Below are 16,962 nucleotides of genomic sequence, written 5' to 3'. Positions count from 1 at the left end.
CATAATGTATTCAACTCCTTAGAATTGTTTGGAACTCTCCAATATTTTTGTATTTTACTTTTTACAGAAGACACCTCTATTATATTTGACAATTTAATAACATTAGAAACAGGACAGAAAACGTCCTATTAAATCTGCTATTTAAAACTGCTAACAGTGGCCACTGAAATTTTTTTCCTTTTTTGCTTATCTGTATTTTTTCATTATTCTGCAGTGAACTTGTATGACTTATAAAAGGTAAAAAAAATTTAGTGGATACCCCCTTATTATTGATTTCTATGAGTAGAATTGCTGCATTAAAAGTAAATATTTTTAAAGCTCTTAACATATATTGTCAAGTTGCTTTCCAGAAAGTTTATACTTTCAGTACCTCTCTACCTTATCTTCATCTATATGGAGAATTAACATTTTTTCAAAATGGTAACTGTAATATGCTAAACAAAAGTTTTATATATATACACGTATATATGTGTGTGTGTGTATATATATATATATTTTTTTTTTTTTTTTTTTTTTTTTTTGCGGTACGCAGGCCTCTCACTGTTGTGGTCTCTCCCTTTGCGGAGCACAGGCTCCGGACGTGCAGGCTTAGCGGCCATGGCTCACGGGCCCAGCCGCTCCGTGGCATGTGGGATCTTCCCAGACCAGGGCACAAACCCGTGTCCCCTGCATCGTTAGGCGGACTCCTAACCACTGCGCCACCAGGGAAGCCCCAAAAGTTACATTTTTAAGATGATTGGTTGAACATGTTTTGGTGGTTTGGGGGTCTTTTTAAGTGTTTTATTGACCATTTTTTTAAAAATTATTATTATGAACTAATTCAAACATTGAAAAGTACAGAATAATAAAAAAATTCCATTATTTAATGTCCAGTGTAAATTCTAACATTTTTCATAATTATTCTAGTCTAAAAGAAATAAACTATATTAATACTACTGAAATCTTTTTTGTATCCCTCCCCATTTCGTTCCTAACTCTGTCTCCAGAGTTCATCTTAAAGATGGTGTGTGTCCTTCTTGTCTATGCTTTTAGATTTTTACTGAATATGTATATACCCATAAGCACTATAATGGTTCTCTTTTGTGTTTAAAATTTTAATGTAAGTGGTATTATATATATTCTGCAACGAGCTCTTTCACTCACTTATATTTTAAAATCTCTTCATTTTGGTACATATAAATCACATTTAGTCATTTTCAGCTGCTATCTCTCAAACATAGTATGACCAGGTTACAATACATCTATTTCCTTTTTTTAATTAACACTTATTTTTTATGTTTTCTATAGTACATATAGTAGTTCAGTAAACATTCACATACAAACTCCTTGTGTACATAATATGTACTTAAATGAGGAATTTCTGGGTAGTAGGATAAACACATGTCTGGAATGGTTTTAGCAATTTCTACTTCCACCAGCAGCATGTGCTAGTTCTCTTTATTGAACATTTGTATTTTTTTCTTGCCAACAGACTTTGTTAATTTATCTTTTGGCTCAGCTAACTTTCATGGGCCTTAGTTTTCTCATCTGTAAATTGTTGGTGATGAATCATATCAGTGGTTTACAAACTGCTGCTGGAACCCCTTGTTTCAAGGTGAAAGAAACAGACATGACAATGGAACTCTACTTGATAGAGGCCTGACTGTACAGGTTTCCTCACCCCCACCATGGCGTTGGGGCTTGGAATCCCTAGGACTCAAAGTACAGTGTGACTAGACCAGAGAGACTATCCAGAGTCTTTTTTAGCTCTAAAATAACAATGTTCTTATAATTTGAAGTAAAAAATTGCAGTATTTAGATATATCAGTAAGCATCCTTTAATTTAGGCTTCTATTTTTGAAAACAAATAAACAACATCATTAAAAGGCTATTTTTTTATTCCCTTTCTAGAAGAATCAAAAGAATCTGTTGCTGATGAAGAAGAGGAAGACAGTGATGATGATATTGAACCTATTGCTGAATTTAGATTTGTGCCTAGTGACAGATCAGCCTGTGAGTACTCTGTGGAGTTCTTTTCCCTTTAAGTACGAAGCATTCCCTCATCCCTCCCCCCACACACTTACCTTCACCCTCATTACCTCCCTTCTGTTGCTTTTTCTTCATTTTAGCATCTGTAATATCATTGAGGACCAGATAACTATTAATATAAAGATTGTGAATGAAGTGATAGTACAGTAGATGCCGTGTTGCCTGGTATGTTTTGTGAGTGGAGGAATATGTTATTTTTATGGACTTGATGCTGTTGACTGTGAATCTCACTGGATAGAGGACAGAGGACTCATGGCATTTCCAAAGTGGAAGATGCCAGGATAGCTGGAAAGAGCCCTGCCAGCTGAGGGGCTTCACCCTGAGGCCAGTGGTCTGACCAGGACACTGACACTTTTTTTTAGAAAAATCCAGCCAGGCATGAAGGGATGTCAATAATGTTTCGAAATGAACTCTTATTATTTTGTGGCGTGTCCATTGCTATCAAGCACTTTTCAAGATTGATTCTCCTCGGAATTTGGCAGGTTTTGTAAATGTTGTGACCCTAGTATACCTCTTGTCTACTCATTAAATTTATTTGCCCTGATGGTTATTTTATTAAATTTTTATTGTACATTGGTCAGAAAAAAATTAATTAGGAATTTTTAATTTACTTGTTCAGTGGAGGCCATGTTCACTGCAATGTGTGAATGCCAGGCTTTGCATCCAGATCCTGAGGATGAAGATTCAGATGATTACGATGGAGAAGAATATGATGTGGAAGCACATGGTTAGTGAAGTGGATTTTTTTAAGTGTTTGTGTATGTGTTTCATTTTAAGCATCTATTTGTATAGGATATGGGATTATAGTTCTTTATATCTCTAAGTATCCATATAGCTTGGTTTTTAATAAAAGCGAATGGCACAATTCATGTCTCAGCCAAATTAGAAAACTTCGTGGGCTTCCGAGGCTTGAGAGCAAAAAATAGAGATTACTCAGGGGAGAAAGTGGATAGAGATAAATGGAAGGAAGGAAAATGATAGGATAGTGGGGAGTCAGGAGAGTCTTTTAAGTTGATGAAGTTGCTCTCAGAAAACAAACCTTCTCTCTCCATTGCTTGGAACCTGTATCATCTACATCTTTAACATATTCCATCTAACACCTCATTGCCAAAGTAATTTCTTTTTCCCACAACCATACTTGATTGATCTAAGAATATCTCCCTTTACCTCCCCAGAGCATAGTGCAGTCACTAGCTTGGTGTAGAGTCTTGTTACTTGAGGTGCCTGCTGTTCTCTTTTCTTTTTCCCACTGGTCTCATGTATACAAGTTTGGCTCTCTGAAGCCTTTTCCTCCATATATACCACTTCCTGGCCTGAGAACACTCATTTCTGGGATTTCCCTTTATATATCTAAATACATTCTCATCTTTGCTGAGATTTTGGGGTAATTAAAAATTTTTTTAAAATAAATTTATTTATTTTGGCTGCATCGGGTCTTCGTTGCTGCACGTGGGCTTTCTCTAGTTGTGGCGAATGGGGGCTACTCTTCGTTGGGGTGCGCGGGCTTCTCATTGCAGTGGCTTCTCCTGTTGCGGAGCACCGGCTCTAGGCATGCGGGCTCGGTAGTTGTGGCTCGTGGGCTCTAGAGCACAGGCTCAGTAGTTGTGGCACACAGGCTTAGTTGCTCGGCGGCATGTGGGATCTTCCCAGACCAGGGCTCAAACCCGTGTCCCCTGTGTTAGCAGGCGGATTCTTAACCACTGCGCCACCAGGGAAGTGCCAATTTAATTTTTTTAATCCTGTACTTTCCAGAATTTCTGATTTTTTAAAAATTAATTAATAAATTTTTGGCTGCGTTGGGTCTTAGTTGTGGTGTGCGGGCTCTTCATTGTGGTGTGTGGGCTTTTCTCTAGTTGTGGCGCATGGGCTTCTCTCTTGTTGTGGCACACGGGCTCCAGAGTGTACTGGCTCATTAGTTGCAGTGCACGAGCTCTCTAGTTGAGGCATGCGGGCTCTCTAGTTGTGGGGTGCAGGCTCATTAGTTGCAGTGCATGGACTTAGTTACCCCGCGGTATATGGGATCTTAGTTCCCTGACCAGGGATCGAACCAGCGTCCTCTGCATTGCAAGATGGATTCTTAACCACTGGACCACCAGGGAAGTCCTCAGAATTTCTGATTTTTTAAAAGGAGCATGTATTTTAATCAGTAAAAAACACTCACATGTAAAATTCCCACCTTGGGATAATACAAGACTCCCTAACTTTAGGAACACCCTCTTTTCCTTCTAGTCTCTGGACATTTGATTCTTTGGGAATTGCTGTTTACTGGCTTATTATGTCTTGGAATCCCTTCTCATCCTAGAGAGTAGAGACATTTTCTTTGTATCTCTGTCTTCAACAGATGGCTGATATATGTATGTTAAATGAATGTTGAGTGTTTTCCTGGAAGCCTTTTTTCATTTTAGCTTACCTTCAGTAAGTGCATTATTGATTATCTTTTTTTTTTCTAATTGTTTTTTAGTAGCTTAAAAGCTTTTTATTTATTTAGAACAAGGGCAGGGGGACATCCCTACATTTTATACCTATGAAGAAGGATTATCCCATTTAACAGCAGAAGGCCAAGCCACACTGGAGAGATTAGAAGGAATGCTTTCTCAGTCTGTGAGCAGCCAGTATAACATGGCTGGAGTCCGGACAGAAGATTCAGTAAGAGATTATGAAGGTGAGTACACAGAATTAACTCTTTATAGCATAGGAAACAAACGTAGAATTACATAGAATGGGAATTCTATGTAAAATTTTTTTTTAACTTTTTTCCCTAACTACAAAGACAGTCTATGTTCATAGTCAAAAAAATTTTAATGGGCACAGGCAAAGAAGAAATGAAAAATCAAGTAGAATTCTAATTGAGAGACATCTGTTACTTTCCTGCTGCATATCTTTCCAGTCTTTTTGTTTGCTTGCTATGTAAGTGTATGTGCAGGCACACATTGATGCTGCCATTTTAATTTTTTAAATGAATTCCTGCATGATTATGGGCAAAACTAGTCAGTTGATTAAGAGGGCTAGACAGCATTCAAGAAACTTGGGATTTCTTTTAGTGACAGACATTTGAACCTTACACAAGTGGCTTTAACTGTTTCATTTGTCTCATATTTGTAAGCCGCTTTGTAAATATTTTACCTATTAGACTGGTTCCCTTTTCTAAGTGTCCTATTTCAGTTAGAATCTTAACGTATTTCTTTTGACTCAGCCTTTACCATTTTTTCCCTTATCCAGTCCAATACTGAATTCTATGGATTTTTCCTTTAAATGACTTTTCAGATCTCTTTGCTATAATTACTGCTATCCTTCAAACCTAGCCCCTTTTCTTCTCACACTGGATTTACAATAGTAAATTTTTTGCCTCAGTCATTCCTTCCTCCAGCTCACTGTGCCATATGAATCTTCTGAGAACACTCTGTGTCCTCCCTGTATAAGGATGTCCCCTCAGTGATTGTCTGATACTCACCATATGAAGTTCAAACTCTTCTCTCTGACTCTGAAGAGACAGCTGTGTCTCTGCCCTACTTGTCTCCAGTCTTGTTCCTGCTACCCTCAATAAAACATTTAGATAGTGCTCTTATTTGCCAGGTCCTGATTTAAGCACATTATATGTATTTGCTCATTGAATCCTTCCAAGAACCCTCTGGTAGATGCTGTTATGATCCCCATTTTACAGATGAAGAAACTGAGGCACAGAAAGGTCACATAACTTGATTGAGGGCAAATAGCTAGTAAGTGGTAAGAGGATTAAATGAACTAATATGCAAAAACAATATGCCAGGCACTGTTGTGAGCATTTCTTACATCTTATATGTATTCATTTCAGTATTTTATGTTGCTGCAGAATCTTAATACTTCTAATTTTTAGTGATGGAGAATGTTCTTAAAGAGGGTTACCATAGTTTTTCTTTTATTGGTACATTTAAGTTTCTCTCATAATGTTGTGATCAGTATCTCCATGCGCATAGCATTCTGACCTGGGGGTCCTGAAGTTCTGGGATATTTAATTTGGAAAAACTTAGGCTTTGGGTCACACTTTTTCCTTATGTCTCCTCTCCATTTTAAGCCCTAGGTGGTGAGCCTCTAACACAGGCTTTAGGGTGAGATGGCTCAGGTGATTTCTAGTGCTCTGCCAAACTCTTAGCTGAAAGAATTCAAGATATTTTTTTATTATAATGATTAACTGAAGAGTACCCTTGGACATTGAAAAATCTTTCATCACTGAAGTTTCTTTGTTGCTTTTAATTGTAAAATTCCTTATTTGATGCTTTGTAGCAAGTGATTTTAAGGTCACAAACACTTGTTGCTAAAGTGAGATTTTTGGACTTGTATTCCTAAGCCTCATTAGCGTATGGAGACTTGCCTATATATAAAACTTCTTCAGCCTGTACCATTCTCTATCTTCTAAAGTCCTGGGTACCCATATCACTCTTTTGCCATTTATTTGTTTATTTGACCTGTGCATTTTCTTTTTTTAAATTTATTTTTAAAATAAAAATTGTATATATTCAAGGTGTACAACATGATGTTTAGATATATACATGGTGAAATTTCTACTGCTGGCATTTCAGTGCTTTGTGTGTTTATTTATGTAAGAGGTGTTTGTTGAGCTACAGTGCCAGGTACAGAGAATACAGGAGTGCTCAAGAGAGATGCGGTTATATCTGTCAATGACAATCTAGTGGCGAGAAAAATAAATTAACTAATTAGGTAGTTATAGTACATTGTGGTACAGCATGGAGATATAGGGGAGACTTGAGGAAGTGTGGAATCAGAGACTGGGCCTGTCACTCAGCTTGGATAGTCAGGGAGAGAGTCAAACTTCATGGAGTAAGTGACATTTAAGCCAGAATCTAAAGATGAATAAAAATGAACCAAGTGAAGAGGGATTGCATACAGTTTGGGGAGAGAGGCAGGTAAAAGGATCAGTCATGTGCAAAGGTCCAAGAGACCATTTAGCTTTGGGGAACTGAAAGTTCATATGTCTGGAACTCTGAGTGTGAAGGGTAGTTATTATAGCAACAGATAAAGGTGGAGTAGTGAACTGGGCTGTATATTAAAGGAACTTGAAAGCTGTGTTAATGAATTTCAACTTATGCGTAGGTCATTGGGAAACCATTGAAGAATTTTAGTTTGATTAATGTTTCAGAAGATGACTCTGGCTATGATAACAAAAAATTAATTGCAGAGGGAAATACTAGAGGAAAGAAGAGAAACCCTGTTAAGTACTTTATGATTTAAATTAGATAAGAGATAGTGGCCTAAATTACAGAGTGGCAGTGCGTGTCAAAAGACAACAGATTTGAGAGATATTTAAGAGAGAGAAGCAACAGAAGTTAGAGACATGGTAGGGGTTTCTGGGTTGGGCAGGTAAAAGGTATCCTTTTGCAAAACTCTTTGGAGAGAGAAGCATTTTCTACGTGGAAAGATGATGAGTTAATTTTAGATAAGTGTTGTTTTTGCATGCCCTGCTGGATATCAAGGTGGTGGTGTGCCAGTGGGCTGCAGGCAGAAGCCAGTTTGTGGTGGGCTAAAGAGTTGAGGGGTGAGTGGGAAGTGAAGAAGTGGAGAAAGCAGCTTTAGGCAACTCTTTCCAGAGGGCCTTTTTTTTTTCTTGTCCTCCCCTCTCCTTTTTTTTCAATGAGATAAGAAAAAGATATGTAAGAACCTCGCTCTACTTATTTAGTCTTCTCTCCTGAATTATGTCGTAAGCTTATGAAGATAGGACTTCATATCGTAAAAAAAAGTCACACAGTAAACACCTAGCACTGTTCTGTGAAGAGAGAACAATGGATGCTTACTGCATTTGAAAGTCCCTACCTGGTGTTCTTTCAGTGTTCAGGTTGAGAATTGCGAAGTAAATGTTAAATATATAGACTAATTTTAACTTGGCCTAAATCCACAGGTGGCATTTTTCTTTCTCAGTTTGTTCCCTGGTACTTTTAATTTTCAAAAGAGAAAGAAACTGCAACTCCTACAAGCAGGGGGCACTAGCTTCCTTCTGGTCTAACTTTGAGCTGAATCTTTACCTATCTGAAGTGCTTAGTAGACTGTTGCTCAGTGGTTAATTTTTTCTTCAGATGGGATGGAGGTAGATGCTACACCAACAGTTGCTGGACAGTTTGAGGATGCAGATGTTGATCACTGAAAATGATTGATGCTGCTTTAGGGTGAGTAGTTTATTTTCTCCCTTGTCACTGAACATGAAAATCATGTGAAATAATTGATTTTTATTTTCATAATTGAGGAGAACTCCATAAAATTAGCAGTTGTGGAAAAATGTTAGTTATTCATTTATGAAATTATTTAAAATCGTGTAGGTTTTTTCCCTAAGAAATCAAGATCTGCCAACGTGGTGATGTTCAGGTTAACATTTATTGAGCACTTATTACGTGCTAAGCACTATGCTAGGCATTGAGAGTACATGGAAGAATAAGACATACCCATCTTCAGTGAATCAGGAGAAGGATATTACCCTTTGTTCAGAAACAGAGATATCCCTGGTTGGCTCAGGTGGGAACAACAGAGCCTGAGGTCATGTCCTGCTCTGCTCAGTCACCTTTTCCCACTTGTGATGTTTGAAACCTTAACATACTCATCAAAAAACACAAAGCAGAGATTTGCTGCAACTCACTACTTTTCAGTTGAGGGAGGAAGTAGAAGTCATTCCAATCTGAGTTTAAGCCTTGAATCATAATCTTGTATCAGTTTCCCTCGTTTTGAATATAATGGAGGACCAAGGTCCTGGGCACTTCAGTGTTAAAGGCTGATTTGCCAAACCATATCAAGTCCACGTACAGTTGCCCAAAAGCTGTCACTTCCCAAGTTGCTTCATTCCTGCTTTTCTTGACGGACATGAGTTCACTGCCAATTTTCTCTCCTCTGACACATTCTCATGAGCTTTGCCTGAAGTTTGTTCCTGACTGTTTACTTGTTACATGCTACTCTGAGAAATAAATTGTCCTTTGTCAGTTTGAGTATCTCAACTGTATGTTAAATACTAGCTGAAGGTCATGTAGCTAGTTTATATCATACTGAGCTAGGATTAGTAATTAGCAGTCCTTCCTTTAAAAACTAAGATCAGGAATACCCTGGCAGTCCAGCAGTTGGGACTCCGTGTTTTCACTGCCGAGGGCCTGGGTTTGATCCCTGGTCCGGGAACTAAGATCCCACAAGCTGTACAACGTGGCCCAAAAAAAAAAACTGTTAAGATTTTTACATTGTTAAATTGTTGTTCCACTGTCCCCTTTACAACGTCCTTCTACTGCTGACCTTATAGCATTTTCTTGAATACTAGCTGTTTTCCATTCTTTGAGTACTTATACCCAGGTTCTTTGTTTTATTAAAGCATATAGTAATAACGTGGCAAGATTTATGTATTTTTGGCTTGAGTTTTATACCATTGTCAGTCATCCAATTAGGTTGTAAGATCCCTTGTTTTTCAAGTTCCATTTACCTTCCAGATTATTGCCACTGTGAAAATAACATCGCTTCTTACGGTAACCATGAATTATGATAATGGAACTCTGCCTTCCTCTTAGATGCCAGTGGAACTATTAGAAAATAATCTTAAGAGTTCTGTGATTTAATATCTCTTTCTTTAAATATTTATTTCCACAACATTTATTTCTGTCATTGGTAGCCATATAGTCTAAAATCAGCAATGTCTCCTCTGCACTTAGCTGGAGCTCTGTTAACGTTAATTTTCAGATCTCACAGTTCCAGGTGTCAGTATTTCACTATTCTACTTCATGGGAAATCTTTCAGTACCAATATAAGTCTTCTTCCCTTATTTCTCAGATTCTTATTTATTACATTCTTTATAGCGTGTGGATTTTTTCAGTAACTTTTATTGAAACTGGAAAACAGATTTTTTGATCTGGCTTTAACATATTTCTTCTTGAAAACAGACTATTCAGAGAACACCAACTACTCTACTAATAAGATTGAGAAACTTATTCGGTATGTCACAAATGGTTACACAAATGGGATGTTACAGCATTTCCTGGCTAGAATTCTTAGCATTCTTTGTAATGCAATTTTATGGTGAAATAACTGTAAAATAGCCCAAACTTTCTAATGAGCTGATGATTTGTTTTCCTTTCATTTTGTGCTACAGCTGGAGCAGAGAGATACTTGATTCATAAAGTTTATATAAGTTCTTCATCTGGATAATTGACCTCAATTCCAAACAATGTCTGTAAATTTTTAATCATTTAAAATTACATTTGCTTTTGAGGAGTGAACAAGGAATAATTAGAGTGTGTATGCAACTATTAAAAATTTCAAGATAATGGAGCTAGGACTTCTCAATGCATGAGATGGGGTGGAGGGGAAGGCACATGAATAGTGGAATCACAACTCTACCACGTACCAGCTGTGTGCCTTTGGACAGGCGTATAACTTCTCTAATTCTCAGTTACCTCTTCCGAAAAATGAGGATGATAGTAAATACCTGGCAGGATTGTTGCTAAGACTGAGATATAATATATCTAAGTCCCTGGCACTCTTGACTAGGCATTTAATAAATTAGCTATTATTATTATAAACACTGTAAACCTTTTGTTTTTCAGATTCTGCTCATAACCTTAGGAGAGAACTTGGTGCCTCTTCCACTGTGGAGTGGGTATTGATGAAAGTCTTTTTCCTTCTCCAAAACTTACCTGAACCAGTTCTTTCTTGAGACAGATTATACTGAGACAACAAGTTGTCGCCAGCACAAGAAACTATGACCTTTATTAACAAAGGTGAATTAACTTAACCAAGAGGGTATTTGTAGTTTATCATTTACTCCAAAACTTTGTGTCTAGGTGTACCCTCCGTAGGCTTATAATTCCTGCCTTCACTATATGCATCCTCATAACCTAGCAGGACTACATGGTGGAAATGCACTGGCACTTGAAGGTGTAGGTAGACTGCATGGGAAAGAGAGGGGCTGAATACAAGATATACACCTTAGGGCCTAAGAATACCCTTACTCCTTAAAAAAAGAAAAACAGATATCTCAGATAAATCCTGGCCTATGCACAGTCTCCGCAGGGTTAAAGGTCTTTTTCTTTTTACTAATTGGGAACCCAGATTAATTAACTCTAGGGAGCCTCTTCAGAAACAGCCCAGCCACACATACTACCACTAACACAAGTGCTTTTGCCTAGCCTTTGCTCCTTTCACCATGTTTCACCAGTCTGCTCTCTTATAACCTCTTAGGTTATATCCTTCCATTCCCAACCTCTTAGGTCAGTTTCTGTAAAAGAACAAGTGAAATTGGGGTGAAGTCCTCAAAGTACTTCAGATAATTGTTTTGTCTTTGTAATAGCTTAACAAATAAATCTAGGTTTTCTATATTATTGTGCTCTTATCCTTTTTTTTTAATTCATTTTTATTGGAGTTTGGTTGCTTTACAATGTTGTGTTAGCCTCCACTGCATAACAGAATGAATCGGCCATACATGTACAGATATCCCCTCCCTTTTGGACTTCCCTCCCATTTTCATTCTTGCCTAAAACCATTAATGAGAAACATTTCTTTAAAAATTAGTGTTGGCAAAAACTGAGAATCTTGTTGGTCTTATTTTTGTTTGACTTTTGTTGAGAACATGAACATGAAATAAGTAAGAAAATGTATAGTTAGAGCTTCAGGCAGATGTTTAGTAGGACAAGGTCATAACACATTTCAAAGGGATTTCTGCTTCCACTTGAATCAGGAGTAATTTCTCAGGGCATACTTTTCAACTCTCAGTTTTCTGTTTTCACAGACACCTGGGTAGTTATCAGGCTGATTTGTAATTACAGGTTTATACTTGGACTTTTTTTTTTTTTTTTTTTGCGGTACGCAGGCCTCTCACTGTTGTGGCCTCTCCCGTTGCGGAGCACAGACTCCGGACGCGCAGGCTCAGCGGCCATGGCTCACGGGCCCAGCCGCTCTGCGGCATGTGGGATCCTCCCGGACCGGGGCACGAACCTGCGTCCCCTGCATCGGCAGGCGGACTCTCAACCACTGCGCCACCAGGGAAGCCCCTATACTCGGACTTTATGACCTTAAAAATAGGTTAGGAAAGCTATTCACAGTTACTTGCCTAATTAGTGACTAGTGTGTCACCACTAAGCCCAGTGTTCTTTTCAGCACTTTTACTTGGTTTCCCTCATCTTGCATGGTAGACTGAAAAAAAGAATATTCTTTTTCCTTACCAGACTCTTATAAATACTGAATTTGTTACAACAAACAAAGATAAAGGCCGCTTGGAAATGGGAACTGAAATTTACTGAGACCTTCTCTGTACTGTTCTGGGTTCTTTACATGCATTATGCATATAATATTCTTAACCACCTTATGAGTTATAGGTGCTTTTATGATCCCACTTTAGAGATGAGGAAACTGAGTTATACAGGGAGAGGTAAAGTAACGCTTGAGGTCACATAGATAGGGAGCTGTGATTTTTAAGCCTGTGCTCCCAAATACCATTCAGCCTTACCATCTACCAGCAGCTGAAAGGAAGCACATTTTCTTTTTACTGCAGGGTTTTCAGTGTTAAAATTTCAATAGACAGCACAGGAAGTTCCCAAATTTCTCTGCTGCCAATCTCAGCAGCACTCATAATTCTATGCTAGACGTTTATCCATTCTTCAGTAAGCAGTCTGGGTATTCTTATGGGCTAATCTTAGCAATTCTATTTGAATTCCTTTTTAAAGTCATGTTTACATACTTGTAATCATGACTTTTAGTGAAACATAAAGTGCTCTTTGATAACATATCAACAAAATGTTGAGATTCTGTGCACTGTGTTTCCTGTAGGCACTGCTGCGGTCAGCCTGGTATTGTGGATAATGCAGTCAGCTAAGATGCAGGAGACCAAGCATCTAGTTCTGGCTTGGCAGACAAGATATTTAACCTCTCTGGACCTACTTCCTCATCTTTGTAAAATAAGAGGACTAGACTTTCAAAGTCTAAATGACTTTAAAAGAGTCAACTGTAACATTCTGTAATAGTAGGCAGGTGTACCCATAGCTTTGAGAAAATAAGAGAAAGAAGAAAAGATCAGGTCACACTTTTTAAAAATAAAATTCATAATGATCAGCAAGCCAACATTTCTTGATTCTATTTGAACTTAATTTTAGGGTTGCTGGAATTGTTTTGTTTACTGCTGCTTGGTGTAGAGGAAATTTTAAGAAAAGACATATACATTCTCGCCCCATAGCTAGGGTTAGTGGTCGTCTGATCTAGGTTCTATAGTTTAAAAATGTATTCATTAAAATATCCCAGTGGATTTCTGCCTCCCTCAGGTCACTTTGTCAGATATTGATACTTTTCAGATAGGCTTGTTTAAATGTTGATTGTGTATTTTGAGATCTTGTTGGGATCTTGCCGGTATTGTTAAAGATGAGGGATTATGCACAGGTGATCATAGTATATAGCCCTTTATTTTTAGAAGACAAGTGTGATTACTCATTGTTCAGAGAAATTTTAGATAAAATTTTATTTATCTGCAGGATTTCAGATAGAATCACTATATAGTTAATTGTCGTACAAATCATATTTTTAAAGTATTTCTAGAATGGGTGAATCTTCATCTGGTACCCATCTTCTGTGGCTAGTAGATAGTAATTAAAATCTGAGAAAATCTCTTATGAGGATTCTGATAGAATTATTGCCATCCCTTGACAAAGAAGCTGAAATTGAAAAATACTTTCACTAGCGTCTCGCTTTGTCTGCTCATATCTATGTAAATAAAATCAATATCTAATGTCAGGGACTTAATAACTTCAGATAAGAAATCAGGACAACTTTGGGGAGAGAGCAGTGAACTTAGAATTGTTGTTTTTAACACCATTTTAAGAAGATAAAATAGAAATACATAACTTGGATGAGAAGGCTAATAAATAAAAGTGTATACAGGCGAATTCTTCCTAGGATTTTATTTTTGGATTATTTTGAAGATTGTATGAATCACTAACAACAGTGTCTAGAAGATGATGTAATAAATGTTAATCATTACCAATAGTTAATTCTTTCTATAACAGAAAGAAGCAGCTACAAATGTAATGTTAACTCAGCTCTTAGAATACATCTGAGATGCCTGATATTTAAAATTCCACTGAGCAATTAAAACAGATGTGATAAAATTATGCATTTTTCTCGAAGGACCTTCAGGCCTTCACTGCAGGTCTCTACCCTTGCTCTACAAACAGGTCCAATGGACTTGCTCATCTAGTTTCTAGGCATGTAACAGGTTAGAAAAGGAGAAAAGGGGTGGTTGCCTCAGGCATATTAATAGCAGCAGTAAACAGCTGACAGAATTATGAAGAAAAGCAAATATGTATTACCCCAAAATATAGCAGTCTAAGCCTTCATAGCGTGTAATGCAAATATGAGAGTAGTGTAGCAATTTATGTTCATAAAAGTATGACCAAAATTATCAGCCTAAATTCTGGTTGTAAATATCCAAATCTGGCTAATTTAAGCAGAAAAAAAAAAAAGGCAAAAAAAAGGCTATCTGGTAGCTCACAAAATGGACATGAAAGCTGAAATAAACCAGGCTCAGAAAAAGGTTAGGAACTAGGATTGGTTTACATAAGATGTTGTGATTCCTCTGGGTGTTAGACTGATTGAATTGCTTCTGTGTCTTTGAGTCACCACAGGGTCCTGGTTGGCACTGTGTGTGTTGCCAGAAGACAGGACTATCTGGCCCTTTCAGCTTCTGTAGTGGAAGGGCACTGCCCCTGCCCAGATTCTCACAGTAGTGGATTATCCTAAATAGAAAGGAGGCTTGGATGCTGGCTTGCAAAATTTACAGCTGTCTACTGCATCCCCAAACCTTAAAAAACAAACAAACGGAAACAACAACAAAAACTATATAAATTGGGGTTGTATATAATTAAAGAAAGGTTTTTATAGAAACTGAGGGACGTACTATTGATATTTGTCAAAGCTTAAAGTGCACATGAGAGACCCAGAGACTTCACTTAAAGGAATTTATCTAAAAGATAAATTTGCACATTAGGAAAAGTCGTAAGCGCAAGGATATTAATTGCACTTTATTTGTAAACAACCAAATAAAGTTTTGGTTTGGTTTTATTTGAAAACAACCTCAATGTCTATAGTTAAGCCTGGGTCAATTATTTACAGTACCTCTGTACAGTGGAAAACTGTATCCCTTAAAAAGAATTGGTTAGAGGGAAGAGATATGGGAACATATGTATATGTATAACTGATTCACTTTGTTATAAAGCAGAAACTCACACCATTGTAAAGAAATTATACTCCAATAAAGATGTTAAAAAAAAAAGGTTAGATACTATTTACCAATAATGAATAAGCTCCAAGATAACATTAGATTAAAAAACAAGACACAGAGATATTTGTATAGAAGAAAAGGGGCTGGAGGTTACAATGGGGATTATACGTATCATGTGCATAAGAAAGTTGTTTGGGGGAGAAGTAGGGGACTGGGGTAGAAGGGAGACGAGTTTTTTTTCCGTGTTCATGGGTTGAACTGTGTCCCCTCAAAACGGTATGTTGAAGTCGTGACCTCCAGCATCTCAGAATGTGACTTTATTAGGACATAGGGTTTTTACAGAGGTGATCAAGTTAAAATGAAGTCACTAGGATGGGCCCTAATATAATATTTACTGGTGTCCTTATCAGAAGGGAGAATTTGGACACAGAGACAGACATGGCAGAGGGAAAGCCATGTGAAGATGGGGGATTGTAGTGATGCATGTACAAGCAGAGAAATGCCTGAGGCTACCTGAAGCTAGGAGAGAGGTCTGGAACAGATGCTTCCCTAGTGCCTTTAAGAGGGATCATGGCTCTGCTGACACCTTGCTTGGACTTCTGACCTCCAGAACTGAGAATAAATTTCTGTAATTCTAAACGACCTAGTTTATGGTACTTTGTTATGGTGGTACTAGAAAACTAACACATCTCCTGCATGGTTGTAATTTTTATCTGAGGAATAGGGATCTGGGCTATATATCGTAGTTTAGAGTTTCAAAGAATTAAAAAATTTACAATTATTCATTGTTTAAATGCAAAACTGTGCAGGTAAAGGAAAAGTTGGTTATCGTTACCTAACTTTATAAATAATTTGTGTTCTGAAATATTTTGGGCATATTAAAAAGATTAACCTAGAGAATATTATGCTTAGTGGAATAAGTCAGAAAAAGACATACTATATGATATCGCTTATATGTGGAATCTAAAAATAATACAAATGAATGTATATGCGAAACAGAAACAGACTCACAGATACAGAAAACAAACTTGTGGTTACCAAAGGGGAGAGAGAAGTAAGGGAGGGACAAATTAGGGGTATGAGATTAACAGATGCAAACTATCATGTAAAAAGTAAACGGGCAACAAGGATATATTGTGTAGCACAGGAAATTATAGTCATTACCTTGTAATAACTTATAATGGAGTAAAATCTGCAAAAATACTGAGTCACTATGCTATACACCTGAAAATAATGTAATATTGTAACTCAACTATACTTCAGTTAAAAAAAAAATACTGATGTAACACATACCCATATACTCACATGCAGCTAAGAAATAAAATTGTACAAATACAGTTGAAGCTCCCTTTGTATTCCCCAGATCCCAGTCCCCTTCCTCCTCTTCAGAAGTAACCACCATCCCAGATTTGGTATTGATCATAACTATGTATGTGTTTGTATTTTTGCTAAATGTATATGTATGCTATAAACACTATATAGTATTGGGTTGCATGTTTTTTTTTAACTTTTATTAATTGAATCTTTCTGCTGCTTTTCCTACTTAAGCACTTTATTTACTTTTTTTAAGATTTAAAATTTTAATTATTTATTTATTTTGGCCGTATTAGGTACTTTCTTGCTGCGTGCAGGCTTTCTTTGCTTGTGGCAAGCAGAGGCTATTCTTTGTTGCGGTGCACAGGCTTCTCTTTGCAGTGGCTTCTCTTGTTGTGGAGCAC

At 37.3% G+C, this 16,962-nt stretch overlaps 1 protein-coding gene across 5 annotated transcripts in view; it reads left to right on the top strand.

The window, feature by feature from the left end:
• Positions 1-16,962, top strand: part of CLNS1A (chloride nucleotide-sensitive channel 1A) — a 34,637-nt gene that overhangs the window by 8,185 nt on the left and 9,490 nt on the right. The window contains exons 3-8 of one of the 5 annotated variants that reach the window (XR_010946205.1): positions 1,891-1,992; positions 2,648-2,755; positions 4,517-4,690; positions 8,094-8,183; positions 9,924-9,975; positions 10,587-11,357. Coding sequence is in view for 3 of the 5 variants with exons in the window: in XM_067750462.1 (XP_067606563.1) it covers positions 1,891-1,992; positions 2,648-2,755; positions 4,517-4,690; positions 8,094-8,161 (452 nt within the window). In the remaining 2 variants the exon portion in view is untranslated. Of the gene's footprint in view, positions 1-1,890; positions 1,993-2,647; positions 2,756-4,516; positions 4,691-8,093; positions 8,184-9,923; positions 9,976-10,586; positions 11,358-16,962 lie in introns of those variants that run through there. The other 4 variants (XR_010946206.1, XM_067750462.1, XM_067750463.1 and 1 more) reach the window with 4 other exon arrangements.

The sequence above is a fragment of the Pseudorca crassidens genome, chromosome 9 (assembly GCF_039906515.1).
Source record: "Pseudorca crassidens isolate mPseCra1 chromosome 9, mPseCra1.hap1, whole genome shotgun sequence".
Lineage (NCBI taxonomy): Eukaryota > Metazoa > Chordata > Mammalia > Artiodactyla > Delphinidae > Pseudorca > Pseudorca crassidens.
Note: the sequence above shows the minus strand (reverse complement) of the source record. Positions and strands in the feature narration are given on the sequence as shown.